General features: G+C 41.7%; 2 protein-coding genes across 3 annotated transcripts; one reads left to right on the forward strand and one right to left on the reverse strand.

The window, feature by feature from the left end:
- Positions 1-2,099: 2,099 nt before the first annotated feature.
- On the forward strand, positions 2,100-3,374 carry LOC143112725 (insulinoma-associated protein 1a-like). Its single transcript, XM_076274991.1, has 2 exons — positions 2,100-2,195; positions 2,241-3,374. The coding sequence occupies exons 1-2, from the start codon at positions 2,100-2,102 to the stop codon at positions 3,372-3,374; spliced, it is 1,230 nt and encodes a 409-aa protein (XP_076131106.1).
- A 5,652-nt stretch (positions 3,375-9,026) lies between these two features.
- kat5b (K(lysine) acetyltransferase 5b) lies at positions 9,027-16,529 on the reverse strand. 2 transcript variants are annotated; one of them, XM_076274002.1, is made up of 15 exons: positions 16,465-16,529; positions 16,288-16,354; positions 15,831-15,899; positions 15,507-15,736; positions 14,903-14,971; positions 14,167-14,316; positions 13,964-14,038; positions 13,313-13,375; positions 12,691-12,939; positions 12,287-12,376; positions 12,017-12,157; positions 11,752-11,845; positions 11,071-11,230; positions 10,857-10,938; positions 9,027-9,622 (listed from the first exon to the last, which is right to left on the reverse strand). In XM_076274002.1, the coding sequence occupies exons 1-15, from the start codon at positions 16,477-16,479 to the stop codon at positions 9,488-9,490; spliced, it is 1,689 nt and encodes a 562-aa protein (XP_076130117.1). In that variant the 5' UTR covers positions 16,480-16,529; the 3' UTR covers positions 9,027-9,487. The 2 variants fall into 2 exon arrangements, with proteins under 2 accessions (XP_076130117.1, XP_076130116.1); XM_076274001.1 differs by having other exon boundaries at positions 14,152-14,316; positions 16,465-16,528.
- Positions 16,530-16,875: the final 346 nt, after the last annotated feature.

Below are 16,875 nucleotides of genomic sequence, written 5' to 3' on the forward strand. Positions count from 1 at the left end.
TGAAACGGTGGTAATGTTGCATGTCAGGCAGGTCACGTTAAAGAATGGGCTGAATACAATTTTCCAGCTTTATGCAAATGCAGTGTCAGAGGGGTCAGGGCGGGCGCGTGGCTTGTGGCTCCAAAGGCACACGCTCAAACTTCCAATTCCAACAAAGGCGGAAAGTAAAAGAATGGGGGAAGGACACCCCCCACCCTTCCATACTGCAATCCGCCTCGCGCTCTTAGCCTCCTTTTTGTCCTCTTTTTCCCTAGAGGGAGAAAAAAATCCAATAACAATCAGCTTTCCCTGGAGACAACAGACCGGTTGGGGGACACGCACAACGGCTGCGGGTTGCGTGGGGGATAGAGGGCCGGGTCTGTGTGTGTCGTCTCAATGGCAGAATGCAAAGAAGAGCGGAGGAGGTGGTCACATTCAGACTCATGTATATTCATTTAATGTATCCTGATGGCTTTCAGGCGCAACGTCTGTTTTAATGTCAAATCAAAGCGCCGTTGCCATCATTTGTTACACTTGCTTCTGGTTGTATGGGTTATTTAGTTAGATCTGTTTCGCCAGGCAGACACTGGCTATTGAATACAAACAGCAAATGCCAAAGTGGTTGAGCGTGGTATAGGTAATTTGCGGGTAGTGTAAAATATTTTTGAGCATCTTCAACAAACAATGTCAAAATCAAGGAGTTCAAAGGCTTAGTAGCCTAACAGCCAAGTCGGTTGTTGAAATAAATCTCAGTAATGTAGCCTATCAACAAAATAGTCTTAAACGTTCCAGTCAGTCAATAGGCTAACGTAAACTGGGTCTATTCTGCAAATGAATGTAGGCAACAGCTGTTTTATGTAGTAGCCTATGAGATCCTTTCAGTGAATCTTTCAATAATAGATTTTAGTTTTTCTCCATGAACCAACACATCTCAGAGAAAAAAGCTCTGCAGAATTGTTTTACCATGCGGCAACTTATCCACAAGTTCAAAGGTGAGATGTGAGATTTTGTTGTAAAAATACAGGCCCAACCTTAGCGTCACGTTAAAAAAAAAGAGACCTAGTCTTTGATATAATGAGTTAATTGTCACCACAGGCCTTATTGGAAAAAGAAGAATAACTTGATTCGTTTGTTTAGGTACAATAAAATGAAAGAGTTTTCCGATGCGCATTACAATCACCTACAACGGCACCAGTGGCGCCGATCGAAATGCTCTCACAAGAGCGTAGTGATGTAGTAGTGCGCCAGATTGTGGACGTGTGATGAAAATTGTTAATTTTGATGACAATGACATGCCAGACTGTTGCCATTGTTTGGGTCAGACGTCAGGAGGTGGGGGCGCGCGAGTTTGGAGGATTTTGAGGGTTAGCAACAATACTCATAACCGATCAGATTGAGCTAACATTACAAGAATGAAATATCATGGTAGTACTATAAATAAACACAAATATCTAAACCAATATTATAAATGGTGTGTGTGTGTGTGTGTGTGTGTGTGTGTGTGTGTGTGTGTGTGTGTGTGTGGAGGTGGTGCGTTGGGGCAGGGGACATTCTTTTTTCATGACTTTTTGCTTAAATGCTGACACTATCTTTACTCACCATGGCCCCCTCCCCCCTAAAACGGAGCACTTCTCTCCCCTCTCTTTTCTTTCCACAGTTTTGATGAACGGACGAGGTGATTCGGCACGTGTGTGTTGAATGGAGTCCCCCAGGAGAAGGCTGAATAAAGGCTGGATAAGGCTGGAGTGTGGCATGGTGTAATCTGCATAATGGCGAGGGACCGTCAAGGACGGGGCAAGTGGTCGAGGAGTGGTATGGTAAAAAGAGGAAGGCGGGGGAGAGGGTGGGGTGTGACATCTGCCACTCCACTCATCTGAGACCCCGGGTGGATCATGTTGCCGGGCCCCACTATTGATGCCTGGACTGGGGCCATCTGCGCCCTAACCGATGCACAATGCACGCTCCGGGGCTTTAAAAGGACGAGTCGAACGACAGGGTGTCAATGTCTGTAATCGCGTCGGAGTGTTCGGGACACAACTCCTCTATCTTTCTTTTGGGCAGCACGACATTTGAACTTAAGGCGAAAACAAAACAAACTTGTTGGAATCCCGACCATCACCATGCCAAAGGGTTTTCTTGTAAAACGGTCCAAAAGGACAGGTGCCGTCTCATACAGAATTCGTGACGACTCCGAACCAGCTCAAAGTCTCCCCTCAGTTACTGGCATCTCGACTTTCCATCTGTTTAGGGATAATGTGCAGGCGTGCAGCTTCGCACAAAGAACACCAAACAGGGTTTGTTTCGGAGGGATGCCCGAGTCATTCTATGCTCCATCCCTTAGCCCAACTCGACCAGACAGCTCGGAGTACAATAATCAGTACCCCACCGACACAGAGCCTCTGTGCAGCACGGTCTCACCATCCCTAACTGAGATTTTCCCCGAACCGATTCTGGGAAGCTTCGCTGTAAATGGGTCTCCAGCGACACCCTCTTTACCCGAAATGACATCCAAATTGGACTCTATATGTAAAGAACAGGCACGAGCCGCGGCGAAGAGACCTGCCTCGACCAGCGCGAAAAATCAGACCGGTGGCAAAAAGCGCAAGGCCACCAGCTCTCCAAATCAAGACAAGCGCCCTGTCAGCCGGGACGAGGTCACCACGTCGCCGGTTCTGGGCTTGCGCATCAAGGAGGATCCAGATGAGGACACGAAAAAGAGCACAAACACCAACAGCAGTCCGTTGAGCGGGTTCGTTTGTCAACTCTGCAAAGAAAGTTACTCGGACCCGCTTAGCTTGGCTCATCACAAGTGTTCCCGCATTGTGCGAGTCGAGTACCGCTGCACCGAGTGCGACAAAGTTTTCAGCTGCCCCGCTAATCTTGCCTCGCACAGGCGCTGGCACAAACCCAGGGGCGCACAAGGGGGAAGTGTCTCCCCGCAGCCTGAAGAGAACAAATCCTCACCATCGGCATCCAGTCACGGGACGAATTACCGAGAAAGTCTCACGCCGCCACCCCATAACTCGGACTCGGCTTCAGATGATGAGATGACCTTTAGCTGCCATTTGTGCGCAAAGAAGTTCAGACGGCAGGCGTACCTGAGGAAACACCTGGCTCTCCACAACCGAAAAGCAAGTGGCCTGCCGCAGAACCAGCTTTCACCAGAGGCCACTGTGACAGCGCAAAGTCCAACCGGTCAGGGCAAAGAAAGAGACACGCCAGACGGTTCAGTTCAGCACCCAACAAACGAGCCGACGTCTGTGCACGAGGGCGGTGTGTACAATTGCAGGTTTTGTGGAGACAATTTCTTTTCATCTCCTGGTCTTACAAGACATATCAACAAGTTTCACCCAACGGAGAAGAGACAGGTGATCTTTCTATCACGGACTGTTTGAGCCCAAAAGGACTGATCCCACAATTAGTACTGTGATAAGATTTTTATATTTTATAATTCATTTTTTTAAGTTAAAAATTTAAATATAATGTCAGGCGATATCCCAAAATTGCATGTAGCCTAACCCAGTATGTAAACGTTTGTGTCTGTGTTCAAAAGATATTTATTTATTTATTCGTAATTTATTTATCCGTTATTTATAATATTATTTATTTAAGTAACTGTATTGACTTTTTTTGTATGATTTATGTCCATTTACATTGTGAAGAAGTGTGTTGTGAATCAACTAGTCGCGTTTTTGTGTGAATCCAAAAAGGAAGAGCAACAACGTTTCTAATCGTATTTTTCTATCTGTATTTAATAAAATCACTTCAAGTCTCAATCAATTCTGTGCTTATTTCCTAGTTCAAATCATTTCGGTTTTTATTCGAGGATTACAAAATGTACATTTACAAACAACAGAACAGTTTTCAATAGGCTACATTTAGACACTTTCAGAGAGGCATTGGTAGACCTACACCGACATTTTTTATTCATTCGAAGATATGTTCATGTGCTTAGCTGACTGCAGGACTAATCGGATGTGTGTTGTTAGACAACTCATAGCCTAATCATCCATTTGTCGCTTTTATTGACTGACAGGGACTTCTGTCCATCAACGTGCAGGTCTGAGATGAGATTGCCTATCATTACAAATACCCGAGTGAAAAGTTACATTTTTCTTCAATCATTATTATACCAGGTCAGTTTGTTGTCTATTCATGTAGTTCTTCACTCCAAATAAATAAATGAATAAGTTAGCACGAAAAGACCGGAGTAGGCCTGGCACAAAATAGTCCTAGGCCTACATGTGTTATATTTTAATATTCATTTCTCAGATGAAAAGGTCGATCATCATGGCCACCGCTTGTTCATTAAAAATAAAGAAAGAACGAAAGAAAGAGAGAAAGAAAAAAAGAAAAAAAGAAAGAAACAGGCTCAAGGTAGGCGTGTCTTGACATAAAAAGTCACACTTCGTTTCTTCAAGAGTGAAAGGCTGACTTTTAACCATAGGCTGCTATTTAACTATGTAAATGACAGCACAGTGAAGTAAAATATTAGTATAAAAATAATTACTTATTAGGCTACGTAATATAAAAACGAATTCTACAATGATCTTTCACATCATAACTGCAGGGTAAATAAGCATAAAAAGAGGTAATGAGACTGAGATTATTAGCCTAGTTTGAACATGTCATGAGAAACAGGCAACTAAACGCCAGTCAGACACTGGACTTGAAAAGGAGCAGTTTTGTGATGTAATAGTGATTTAGAACAATTAGGTACGGTGTTCTATGTCTGTGAGTCCCTAATGTGTATCATGTGTTTATCAACATGGCTGCAGGCATGTATGGTTGTATGACCATCTAACTTCAGTGTTGTTTGATTGCTGTTTTTTTTTTTAACCACTGGATATAGGTAAATGCAATTCTTTTAAACAGATTGCTGTTTTTCTACCACTGGATAGAGGTAAATATAGTCTAATTATTTTAAAGCTATATCACTGCAAACAGCTGTTCAAAATGTCAGTGAGGAGAATGGTCTTTGCAACATGGCACTAAATAACTGATAAGGCTGTTTTGACTAGCTTTTGTTCAGACAGCTGTCCGCATGCTATGTCCAGGTTTCATAAAATAGTATTATGTAGAACAAAAAATCTAGATTTGGATGTTGTGTTTACTCTCAGTTGTGCTTGCTGAGAGTGAGAGAGATGGAGAAGAGACCAGCATCAAGGGCCTATCGGCAGATGGTGGCCAGTGCAGGTATGTGACTGACCAAAAGAAAGTGTGACTCACTGTTATAGAAACGCTTTGTGCAAGTCAACTGCAATAAATATTTTATATTTGATCTCAATGATTAGATTGTATGTTATGGGAGCTATGGCTTGCCTATAATGACTGTATGTCCATGACATGACTAATAGTAACCTGTTTTCTTTTTGGGACCGCAAGTGCACAAACGAAAGAAAAATCAAACATCGAAAAAGAGAGTGTTTTCAACATGCGGTGAAATCACTCAAGAACAGCTACAGAAGCTCTTGAATATGGGTAGCCTATTTTTGCTTATAAACACAGTTGATGTAATCAGAACTATGAAGTGTGTAAACTAGGACTATTGTTGGTCAACAACAATCCCTTGTGCCTCCCTATATGCTTTCTCTGCAGCTGAGGAGAGGAAAATCCAAGAGCTGAGGTACTCGCCATTCTGGTGGGAGAGAGCAAATGGTATGCTGCTCTCTTGGGTTGGTCGGCTCAACAAGATCATGTACACTTTCGTAGAGGATACTTTCTTTGACCAATTCATCCTGTTTGTGGTGATGCTCAATGCTGCCACTCTGGTGGCACAGACAGTGGATATGGTCACCGTGAGAGGAGGTAAAAAGCAGACATTCACTTTTACTCAACTCCAACTCCAATGAGACATGTCATGTCACCTTACTGCTAGAGAGGTCAAAGTTCATGTTCAAGCTGGCCTCTGTGAAGCGCCTTGAGAATTATTCTTATGTTACAGTGCTATAAATGAAGTTGAATTGAATAGAAGTATAAACAGACACCAAAGAGAAGGTTTCTTGTTAAAGAAGAATTGATATGAAAAGGAAGATAAATATGGTAATTGTCAGAAGATATGCAAAAGCTTTTCTCCACCCTTTCATCCTCCTCTGTCACAGGATGGTTTTTGACAGCAATTGACGCAACATTCATTGCAATCTACTTGATGGAGTTTGTACTTAAGTTTATTGTCTGGAGATTTATCTACTTCAAGAACTCATGGAATACCGCTGGTGGGTTGCTTCACCAATAGTAATGGTACTGAATGTTTATGTATATTCAGAGAGTATTTCTTTGGTGCTTATGCTTTTTTTTTTATTGTCAACCCCCTCCCCCCACATGCACACAGACTTCTTGATTATTGTTATTAGCCTGACTGATTTCATGATGCCTTTGGCGCATTTGGGAAATTACTCTAGTAAAGCGTCTTCGGTGTTCCAGCTCCTGAAAATGTTCAAAGGTATCCGTGTCATACGAGCATTCCGTGTCTTGCGGTCCGTCCGGTAAGTGATTCTACCACCCACGATATTTTAGGTATTTTGTTAAGAGTGTGTGCCAACTTACCCTTTTGAACAATGCCTTTCGATGCCCTTACCTCCAGCCACCTTCAAAACCTGCAGTCCATTGTGTCCACGTGCCTTAAGTCTGTCCAGTCCATGGGGGCCATCATCATCCTCATGTTCACCTTCCTCCTCATGTTTGCCGTCATCTTCCGTGAGATGTTCAGCCAGTCCGATCCTGGACATTTTGGGACCATGTTCCGTACTATTTTCACTCTTTTCCAGCTGCTGACGTTGGATGACTGGTCTTTAACCTACTCAATCAGTCGGGACCATGGTAGGGATGGGGGGCTTCTGTGGGATTGGGCTTCATCTTTGTGGGATTGATCTGAACCAGTGATTCTCTCTGTATTGACATCGTTTTTTGTATCTGTATCTTTCTGGGAAATAAGGTGCTCCACACATCATCATCTTTCTCATCCTCTATATTGTTGTGGAGTACTTTACTTTTCTTAAGTAAGTGGTCACCAGTGTTAAAACTTAAATCTTTACATAGATGTAGGCAGCCTATGTCTTGGTTTTTCTTTTAATTGGCTATGCTACAGTTTATGCATGGTGCCCTTTGTTTTACTGTAGGTTTTATACAGTGTATAGTACAGTTAAATTATTCATGCACCCTCCTCTTTTTAGTCTGGTCATGGCTGTGTTAGTAGACAATTTCCAGCTCACAATTAAGAAGAGAATGCTGTCCAAGTATCAGAAGGTATTCTAACTATACATATTCTACTTAAACGCCACATGCAGTTACTGAGGAGAAATCAAGATAAGGCATATATCCATTTTCAGTTTCAGGACATTTTTGAGGATGAATTGGAGTCAATCAGAAAAATAGGTAAACAATATACTGTATGTATATTAACTGTAGCACAATACATGTTCACTGAAACAGATTGAAAATCAGATGTCTGAAACAGAAATGTTTCATATTTCCTGATTCTTCAGATGCCAAGCCCGTCACAACAGAGACGGATAAGGAATTCTACCAAGAGGCCCTGAAACTGACCTACAATGAAAAAAAATACTGCCAGAGGTATGCCAAATACAAGTTAGGTTAAGATAGCAGATGCTGTTGACTTACTGCAAAACCTTCTTAGGGGGCAGTCGTGGCCTACTGGTTAGCGCTTCAGACTTGTAACTTGTAAGGGTTGCTGGTTTGAACCCCGACCAGTAGGAGCGGCTGAAGTGCCCTTGAGCAAGGCACCTAACCCCTCATTGCTCCCCGAGCGCCGCTGTTGTAGCAGGTAGCTCACTGCGCCGGGATTAGTGTGTGCTTCACCTCACTGTGTGCTGAGTGTGTTTCACTAATTCATGGATTGGGATAAATGGTCATCTAACTTCTCATTAACAACCAGCGAGCAAGTAGTGCAGTACAAAATCAGTTCAGACAAAAAGATAACATTTATGTTTTAAAACTACTGCTGACCACAATCCATGTGAATGCTGATTCAATGGTGTACATTCGAGAACAGTTTAAAAGCAATGATTACCAAAGATTTTGAGACAACCTCAAGATTCATAAATTTCTTCACAAATTTTTGTTTGCTAAATTTGCACCTTGCCACGTGCCACCAGTGTCTATTTACAGTACATCTGGATAGAGGCATTATACTGGTGTTTAGCTCTATTCCAGACAGAACCCCAATTTGAAAGATGGGCAAAGTAAGAAGTCTTAAAGTCTAACTAATGCTAATTTCATAACTAGGTGAAATCTATTTGCTAATTTAACACCATGGACAAGACCTGAAGCGCAAACATTGATGATTTAGCTCAGTGCTCCCATATCACATGACAGCTCTAGCTCAGGTGCGAAAATTGAGCTTGTTGACAGACTTTGCCAGTCATTTAAATTGTATTAAGTATTTGTACCTAACTTGATTCATTTTTGTTATTGTTCAATTTTGTTATATTATTAAATGTTGCTTGAAGTTTTGGATTATAAAATGTTTCAATGTAATTGTGAATGTTGATTGCAGGGAGGTCGAGTTGATCTGCTCCTACCTGCAACGTCTTTCTGCCATTGACCAGAGCCAACAAACATTCTGGTCCCAGGCTGCTGTACTAGACAGGCTTATCGACACCTTTTTCGAGGTAAAGTCATCCCTAAGTGACACATTAATGAAAGATATTATTAGAGCAATTAGCTCATGCTGAAAAAAGCTGGTGGAACTTAAAGGAATATTCTGGCAATTGTTCACATAGATCTGTTTGTTGTGGTCACAGAGTACTGTCAGTACAAAATAAATAAATAAATCTGTGTTACCTAGCTTAAGTTGCTGCAGCCAACAGCTACAGTAGCTGGGCAGCTACAATGCTACACCCTGGGGGCATCTTTAGCATCATCTTTAACAACAAACTTGTAGTGGTTCACAGCAAGTGATGTTTCCTTTTTCCCTTTCAGGCTGGCGAAGAGGATACCGAGTTGGACTGAACTTAATACTTCCAAAAATCCAGGGCAATAAAACCCAGACTTAATTATTTGGTTAAAAAAAAAAACCACCTCGTCAATGACATTTGAATGACTATACATTTATTAGGGTGAAAACATGATTCGGTTCCTAGTTCACATTTACAACTATAAAGATTAATACACAGTTTTACAGAAAATTGTCTAATTTAAAATGAGCACAGCCATTGTGCCAGAGTATTACCATAGTTTACATTCAGATAAAAAAGACAAACATCTGTACAAGTACCCAAATTTACATTCTTGTAACAGTATATCATGGCTTTTTAAAAGGAGAAACTGCCAGTTTTGTTCAGCACAAAGTTATTCAAAAAATCCTGTACAAAGAAACAATTTTAAATGTACGAATACATCTGAACACTAAACGGATGCTTTAGTCACGGTCTGCTGGATATGTGATTTTTTTGTACAAATGACAATCCCACAAGGGTTGTGGAGGACTAATGTGCGTGAAGGTAAATGCATTTTGGATGATGTGGTGTTTTTGTGCCTGTGGTGTGAATCACCACTTCCCTCTCTTGCTCCAGTCTTTGGGGGTGAAATGCAGGCATTTGGGGTCGATGCGCAGGTGACGCTTCTGCATGGCTCGCTCGTGTCCTTCCACGATGTCCTCAGACAGAGTCAGGATGTACTGACCCTGAGCAGAACAGATGAGACAGAAGAAAGAAAACCTTTCAGATGCCGAGGGCGGTTTGTGTGTAAGACTAGTGATGGCAGTCTGACACTGAAGCTTTGATACGTATTCAAACCAGTAACTACAATTCCATTTGAACCACTGCTCCGAAGGTTGCTTTGGTATGGAAAAATCACGTGACATATGCTGTGCGAAGCAGAAACTGCTTCATTCTCTGAATGAATCACCTGAGTGGTTCGCAGCGCCACCGCCTCGCGATCCGATCGTGCTGCCACTGCAACTGGCACGGCCTCGTTTCTAGTCTGAATTGTAGCGCGCTCAAAGCATTTTCACACTGTAGGCTTTTAACACTTTAGGCTAATGCACAACATTGCGATTGGTTCGTAGCCTCTACTGTGACAAGCATAGTTTGTATCGATTTATTTTTATTACAATGTAAGAGATACGTGGGAAAACTATTCTGATGGCTCCTGATCAATCTTTATTTGTATAAAGAATGATATCCCATTCTTATTCATGTGCACTACGTATGTGTGGGGGTGGGGTGGTTAGGTGCGTGCACTAGATTTATTTCACTAGTAAAGCTTTCTGTCCACTATCTAGCCGGGATAATTTAGATGCAGTCTTGGCTTTTCACTGGGAGAGGTCGCTGTTACTGAAGCTTCGAGTAATGAACCCATTTTCGAATCAACTGTTCAAAGTGGTTCAGTGCTTCACAAAAGCTTCATTTGCCCATCACTTTGTAAGACTAACTAGGAGACTAGGCTTGTGTATCACACTCACACACCATTGCACACAAAACACATTCATCATGAGTCATGACCATATAATAATTTAAACAGGCTTTAGGTGAAACAGGTTACTTAATATGACTATACAAGACTATAATACTACATAATACTAGTTTAAAGTCATATATACAATATGACTATATAATCGGATGTTTTAGCAGGACATTTGGATGACTGGCAGCCCTTCTGCTACAAACACCTTGGCTAAAGGAGACCCCTACTGGGCATCATATTACATTACAACACATGATGCTCTTCTGTGATAGGCGAAGGAGACACATACTTCTTTCTTTACTTGTAAGATGAGGGTATTCACTTTAGCCCAAATCACTGACATAAGAAATAGGTAATGCTCTGCATACTGACCATAAATTTCACAAAAATAACTTCTGAGAACAGCAGTTTCATCCACACACTGGCTAGGCCGCCACACAGCTATAGATTACCTTGTAGTAATTGATGAGATTGAGGTATTGAAGGGTTGATATGACATCCTCCTTCTTAACGCTGGTTATTTCACTGATCTCACTGAAAGAGATTGGACAAATTATCTCACACATGAACAGAAAAATGACCAGACCACCGTAAAAATCACATCGGAGCGTATTAACAAGCCTCAATTAAAGGGGGCATCATGAGTGGACACAGCTGAACACATACTTGATGGTGATCTGTGGCCTCTCGCCGTTTTCGGACTTGAGGTCCATGAGTATTTCCAGAATGGTTTGAGACCAGTAGGAGCGGTAGGACAGCAAGCCCAGGTCAGACAGCGGCTTTTCCGGAGTGCCAGTCTTCCCCTCCACCTTCGACAGCTCATAGCCTGAGGTGGGGAAGAAGAAAGGGTTAAGATGAACTTCGCTACCTAAGTAACCACGGTACAACATAACAGATTAAATAAAAACCAGGAACGATAACTATAACGATGATTGTAACTATAACAACATCCTCACTGACCAATGATAAAGAAAGTGTATCCTCGTGTTGATGAATGTGATGTCTAAAATTTGATTGATTCTGATAGGCGGTCAGCTTTTTATCATTCTCAAAATCACTCTGAAAGTGATCCCCAACAATATTGTTGTTCATGTCGCTATTGTTAAAGTTTATATGTGGACCCTGCCATTCATATTACCTAGAGCAATACTTTTTTGCTGTTATCGTTATACTTATCGTTCTTGGTGTGAATGGCCCTTTAGTCAACAAAAGTGTTTGATAAATGCATAGTTTTCTAACAGCAAAAACATAATAATCTATACTGCTCTGGTTTTTTAAACTACGGTCTTGTGTGTTGTAGAATTTCAGTGTAAGGTGTGGGGTTCTTGAAGGCATGTGTGGACTTACTGAACTCTATGAGCAACTTCCCATAGCCTCTTCTCTGGTATGGTGGTAATGTCAGAATACATGCCACATTGTAATCTTCTGTTGACTCTTTCTCCTAGAAAAGGTAAAGGACAGACCCAGGTGAAGGAATCTAAAGTAGACATAATGGCAATATCCAACCCAGTGGCCCAAGTGAAATACCGCCGTTACCAAAGAAAAATCTACATTAGGGCTACAGTCTTACATTCTATTTTGGCAGAAAAAAAGTGAAACGTCTGTACTGTACCTTAGAAAAATATCCCACTATGTGGAAGCCTTTGGAGTCATACTCAGTCATTACATAGAACAGGAATGGGTCTGTGTCGTAGTAGAGGGTTTTGTGGTCCAGGAAGCACTTGGCAAGCAAACACAGGTTCTGGGAGTATGTCTGTAAAATTACACAATGACAGATGACTCATAGTAACTGGACATAGCAACTCCCCCCCCACCCCCCCACACACAATGCCCCGATGGAGACAATGGGGACAATGCCCCGATTCAATATGTTCTAGCTCACCTTGTTTTTCCTGCCATCAATTTCAAAAAAGGAGATGGTCCCTTTACGGTAAATCTCATTTCCTGGAGGGTGGCGAAGGTTGCACTTTGTCTGGGAAAAAAACAGACAAACTGCAAAAAGACTACAGTAAACCAAACACAAAGCACCACTACTGCTGCTTATAACATCCGAGAGAGCGTCTAATAAAGTGAGCTAGTAAGTAGAGGGAATAAAGAGCGGTTCATTCCAGGGACGATAACTAACTAAAACGATACCAGTGTCCACACTGACCAACGATAAGGAAATATGTGCAGATGTTGTCATTCATATTAGATGGAGTTTATTTGCTGATACTGTTACAGTTAAAATACCTCTTTCACTTGGTTGTTGACCTGACAAAGGCCGAAAGGCGGCACGGCACTCACCAGGTGTCTCTGGAGACACTTAAGGCTCTTGAGGTACTTGAGGCAGAACTCGCAGAGGTAGAGGATAGGGAGGGCGGTGAGCTCCTGCGGGTAGGGCGAGAAGTACCAGGGTTTGAGTCGGTGCCGGCCCAGCTCGATGCAGTCGATGTTCTTCATACGCGTGACGATGTCGTCGTGGCTGCGGTCCGACACCAAGCTGCCCGTCATGCGTGGCGCCGAAGGGATCCCGTCCGTGCTGTCTTGGGAATCCTACAGTATTACCATTGGTTGGACAAGCAATGCAAGGACGGGAACAAAATTAATATCTTTTTAAAAAGAAAAAAAAATAATTTTATACAACTAAAACTTATTTTCATTTAAAACTCTGGCTTTCTTATTGTTATTATTTTGATGCCCTAATTCCGAACCAAATATTATTTCTTACAAGTGTTGGGCAATAACATCATACGCATCAAGCACCAACACCTCTAACAATCAAGGCCCTGGTTTGTTCCCAGGGTAAGGGGCATTCTATATGCCCCCCATAGAGTATTACTGCGTGGACTGACTCCTTAAGATAAACCAGAGCCTGGGCCCTAACAAACACACAGTAAACAGGCATTGACAAAGAAATCAGACGGACCTCTCCTGATGGCAGAAAGACACTGGGGCATCGAGGGCTGTTATACTGGAAAACCTTTATAATCTAGCAGAGAAACACAGGAATTGCAGGCTTTTGGACAATGCTTTGAAGGGGGAGGAAGATATTACTTTCATAAAAAGGATAATTTCCCTGCAGTCAAATTAATTAGTTGCTATTATGTAATTACTGCATGTGTTTAAAGTGTGGTTTAGGTGTGTATTGAAGTAGGTAATTATGGTCTGCCAACATATATTTCCTAAATGGCTTAGAATACAAAAAAGCACAGGTATTTTAATCCTCATGGCTATATCAATGAATTTTAGGAACTTTCAGCTTTTGATCACATGTATGCTGTTTAAATTCAGCCTAACACAGGCAGCCTGCATAATCACTATGCCACTGTCTGCCACTAAACTGGCCAAGGCAAACACTTTCAGGAAAAATGCTCCAGACGTGTCCATATGAAAAAGTTTTACATGATGATATGGCAATAAATGGAGTATAATGAAAAAGACCTCATAAAAAAACAATGAGACATAGCATCTACTGTAAAACTGGACAAATGGATTCAACGCACTAAAACACCATAAATTAAAAATATTAATGAAACAGAGGGAGGTATGAGGAAATAAACTAAGTAAGAAGCGCTACCTCATCAGTGCCCCCACAGTTGGCTTTCCTCTTCCTCCCTGGCTGAGAAGGGATGAGGCGACGCGTGGTTCCATTCTTGAAAGGCAAAACATATTCAAAAGTAAGATTACAAGTCAACAAAACTCGAGTAATTCAGAGTAAGAAAGTTACATGCAAACACAACTAAGGGAAATAAATAATAAACCAACTGCTAGACACGGTACTGTTGCGAGCGGTTCGTGCTCTTCCCGGTTAGTTGATTTGGGAGTGAAGGCTTCCCTCACGGGTGGGTAGGTCTGGGGGGACTCTGTGGCACTTGGCGTTGTTGCTGGGGACGGCTGTGACGTCAAGGAGACTGGCTCTGCTTTTCTCTTCTGTTAGCCAACCAACAGAGACAACAGATGAGGGTAAACATATAGACATCCATCTGAAAACATGCTCTCTGCTTTTTCCAAATACATGAGGGTCATTGCAACTTCAAATGGTTCCTTGTTCAGTGATCTGCCAAATATTTTCTTGTTTTTTTTGTGATTGAAGTGGCATTACATAAAAGCAATACTTAATTCACTATTGGGAGGCAATACAAGTAAAGACAGACAAGCATATAAAGTACATGCAATTATAATAACCTACACCCACAGATATTCAACCCACAGATATAAAAATGTGCCATAAAGTATTTCTCATCTTTAGACAATAACAAAAAAGATCCCTCCCAACTTGTGCCCTGCCATCAATCATGTCTTTATCTTACCACTTTTTAAAAAATCTTTTTGTAATCAATGACTACAGCTGCAGACAAAAGCGTAGACCTCCCAATTGTGTATGCGAAAGACTGAGGGCTACAGCAGTAAAACTGGCATCTAAAATGGCCAAATGGGACCCATTCTTTGCATTTTAAAATGGTGTTCAGAAGTTGGATTTTCTCATGGTGTATAATGGGTAAGGTGGAAGTTGTACCGGTGTAGGGAGGGTTTTGCCTCTGGAGGGAGCTGTAGTTGTTGGAACGTTGATTTCTAGACTCTTCCTCTGAATTTGGACACAAAGGAAGAGAGGAAGGGAGGTTAAGTGACAGTCTTACTTTACACCTCCACAAGCACCGAGGAAACAGATTCAGAATGAGATGTACTAGAACTCAATCAATGCACCACCTGCCCCATCACTTCTGAGTCCGACAGATCACCACAGGGATAATTTGAGTATCTCTCTGTATGGTTATTCTGTACTAGAAATAACACTCTCAAACAATGAATAAAGGGAATAACATCTGTGGCCATATGCTCTCATTTCAGAGGCAAGACCATTATATTATTTCAGAAATGGGTGTAATCGCATCAATTATAAATCAATTTATTCAGAGAATCAAGACCTCTGCAGCATTTCCCATTCTTCTGTAAAAGTGAGCCAATCCTGTGACATTATAATGGACTGGGCAACTTAAATGCAGATCCCCCCTTGTCAGAACACATCATAATCAGGTCATACTTGATTGGAAGAGGTTTTAATGTAGCACTGATCACCTGATTAAACAATATGGGGGTGGAGGGGTAATATATTGCCAAACCTGTGGTTGAGTCTGTGTAGTTTGGTGAGGAGGAGCTGGAGTTACAGTTGGGACTGTAGCTGGAGGATGGGGTCCAGGTCTGGCAGGTCTTACCACTTCTCTCTCTGGGGAACTTGGCCGAGATCCAGACAGACCATTCTTAGTAGGGGTCTTAGCCTCCTTCTTGGGGAATTGAAGCTTCTTCAAATCCAGTCGCTCTGGTGTGACCCATTCATCCAGACGCTTGTTGACTAATATGACAAGAAACGTCAAGGTATGGCATGAGATTTAAGTAGGCTATAACAACAATATATCAGTGAAAACCAAGAACAAGAATATACTTACAGTCGATGTAGTGGACGTAGTAGAGCTTTTTCCCAGGGATATCTTTGACACTGAGAATTTCAGCCAAAGCTGCAAAAGGAAAGTGTTCAAATCCTGAAATTGTGGTCAACTCAGAACGTTCCATCAACTAGTGCACCGCCGTTGACATGTGAAATACATAAACTTCTCTCTCATGTTCACATTAATAATAACTAAGAACTATCGTTGAATTACCAAGCATTCACTTATAACAACTAACTAGACAACTGACATTTTGCTATGTTTGCTGCAATACAAACCAAAGTGTTAGTAACTATGTTTAACTACACGTTTCAAGCTGCCGAAGCTTTGTTTACTATCTGACAACAGCAGTCCCATTCGCTTATATAAGAGAGGCTGACCCATGGTAGCTAGTCAGCCATGACAGTTGTTTTACTATTCAGCTAACATTTAGCACCCGGCTAGCTGATGAACTCACGCCACTCGTCTTCGTTTTCCTGATTTTTTCGGAGGACAGGAAGCCGACAGCCCTCGACGACATCCACCTGTGAACACATAACACAGTTATGGATATTAAAGCAAGGCCACGAGTCGAATAAATCACAATACATCGAATAATAACACATTTCAGTACGATTCCTCCATATAATCCTACCGAAGCATCCGCCATTGTTGTTCTGCTATCGTAGCTGATGACGCAAAGGACTCTGGGAAAAAAACTCAGATCTCCGTCCGTAGACTGGCTCTGCAGCGGCTGAAATGTTTAGGAATGTAGACTGAACAACATCAATCAGAATTTGATTTCACATTAATATTGGCCTAACCATTAAGGCATGTGCGTTTCACAATTGGCCTAAGTAATAATGGCGAAGTAACTTAATCTTTATGACAGCTGGTAACTCCAACCTATTCCTTAAAATTCCAATAAGTGCTTTTGCATCTACTCTATTCATAGTATAATTGTTTATTATCATAAACGATGCTAATTCTTAATTAGTAGCCTATGCCTACCTATGAAGCCTTTTGGATTTGGCCGTGTGTGATGGAATTCTTCTTCATCATAAGA

This window comes from Alosa pseudoharengus, unplaced genomic scaffold (assembly GCF_046254945.1).
Source record: "Alosa pseudoharengus isolate Yale_2024_CS ecotype anadromous, Long Island Sound unplaced genomic scaffold, YU_APseudo_1.1 YU_APseudo_1.1_scf_8, whole genome shotgun sequence".
Lineage (NCBI taxonomy): Eukaryota > Metazoa > Chordata > Actinopteri > Clupeiformes > Clupeidae > Alosa > Alosa pseudoharengus.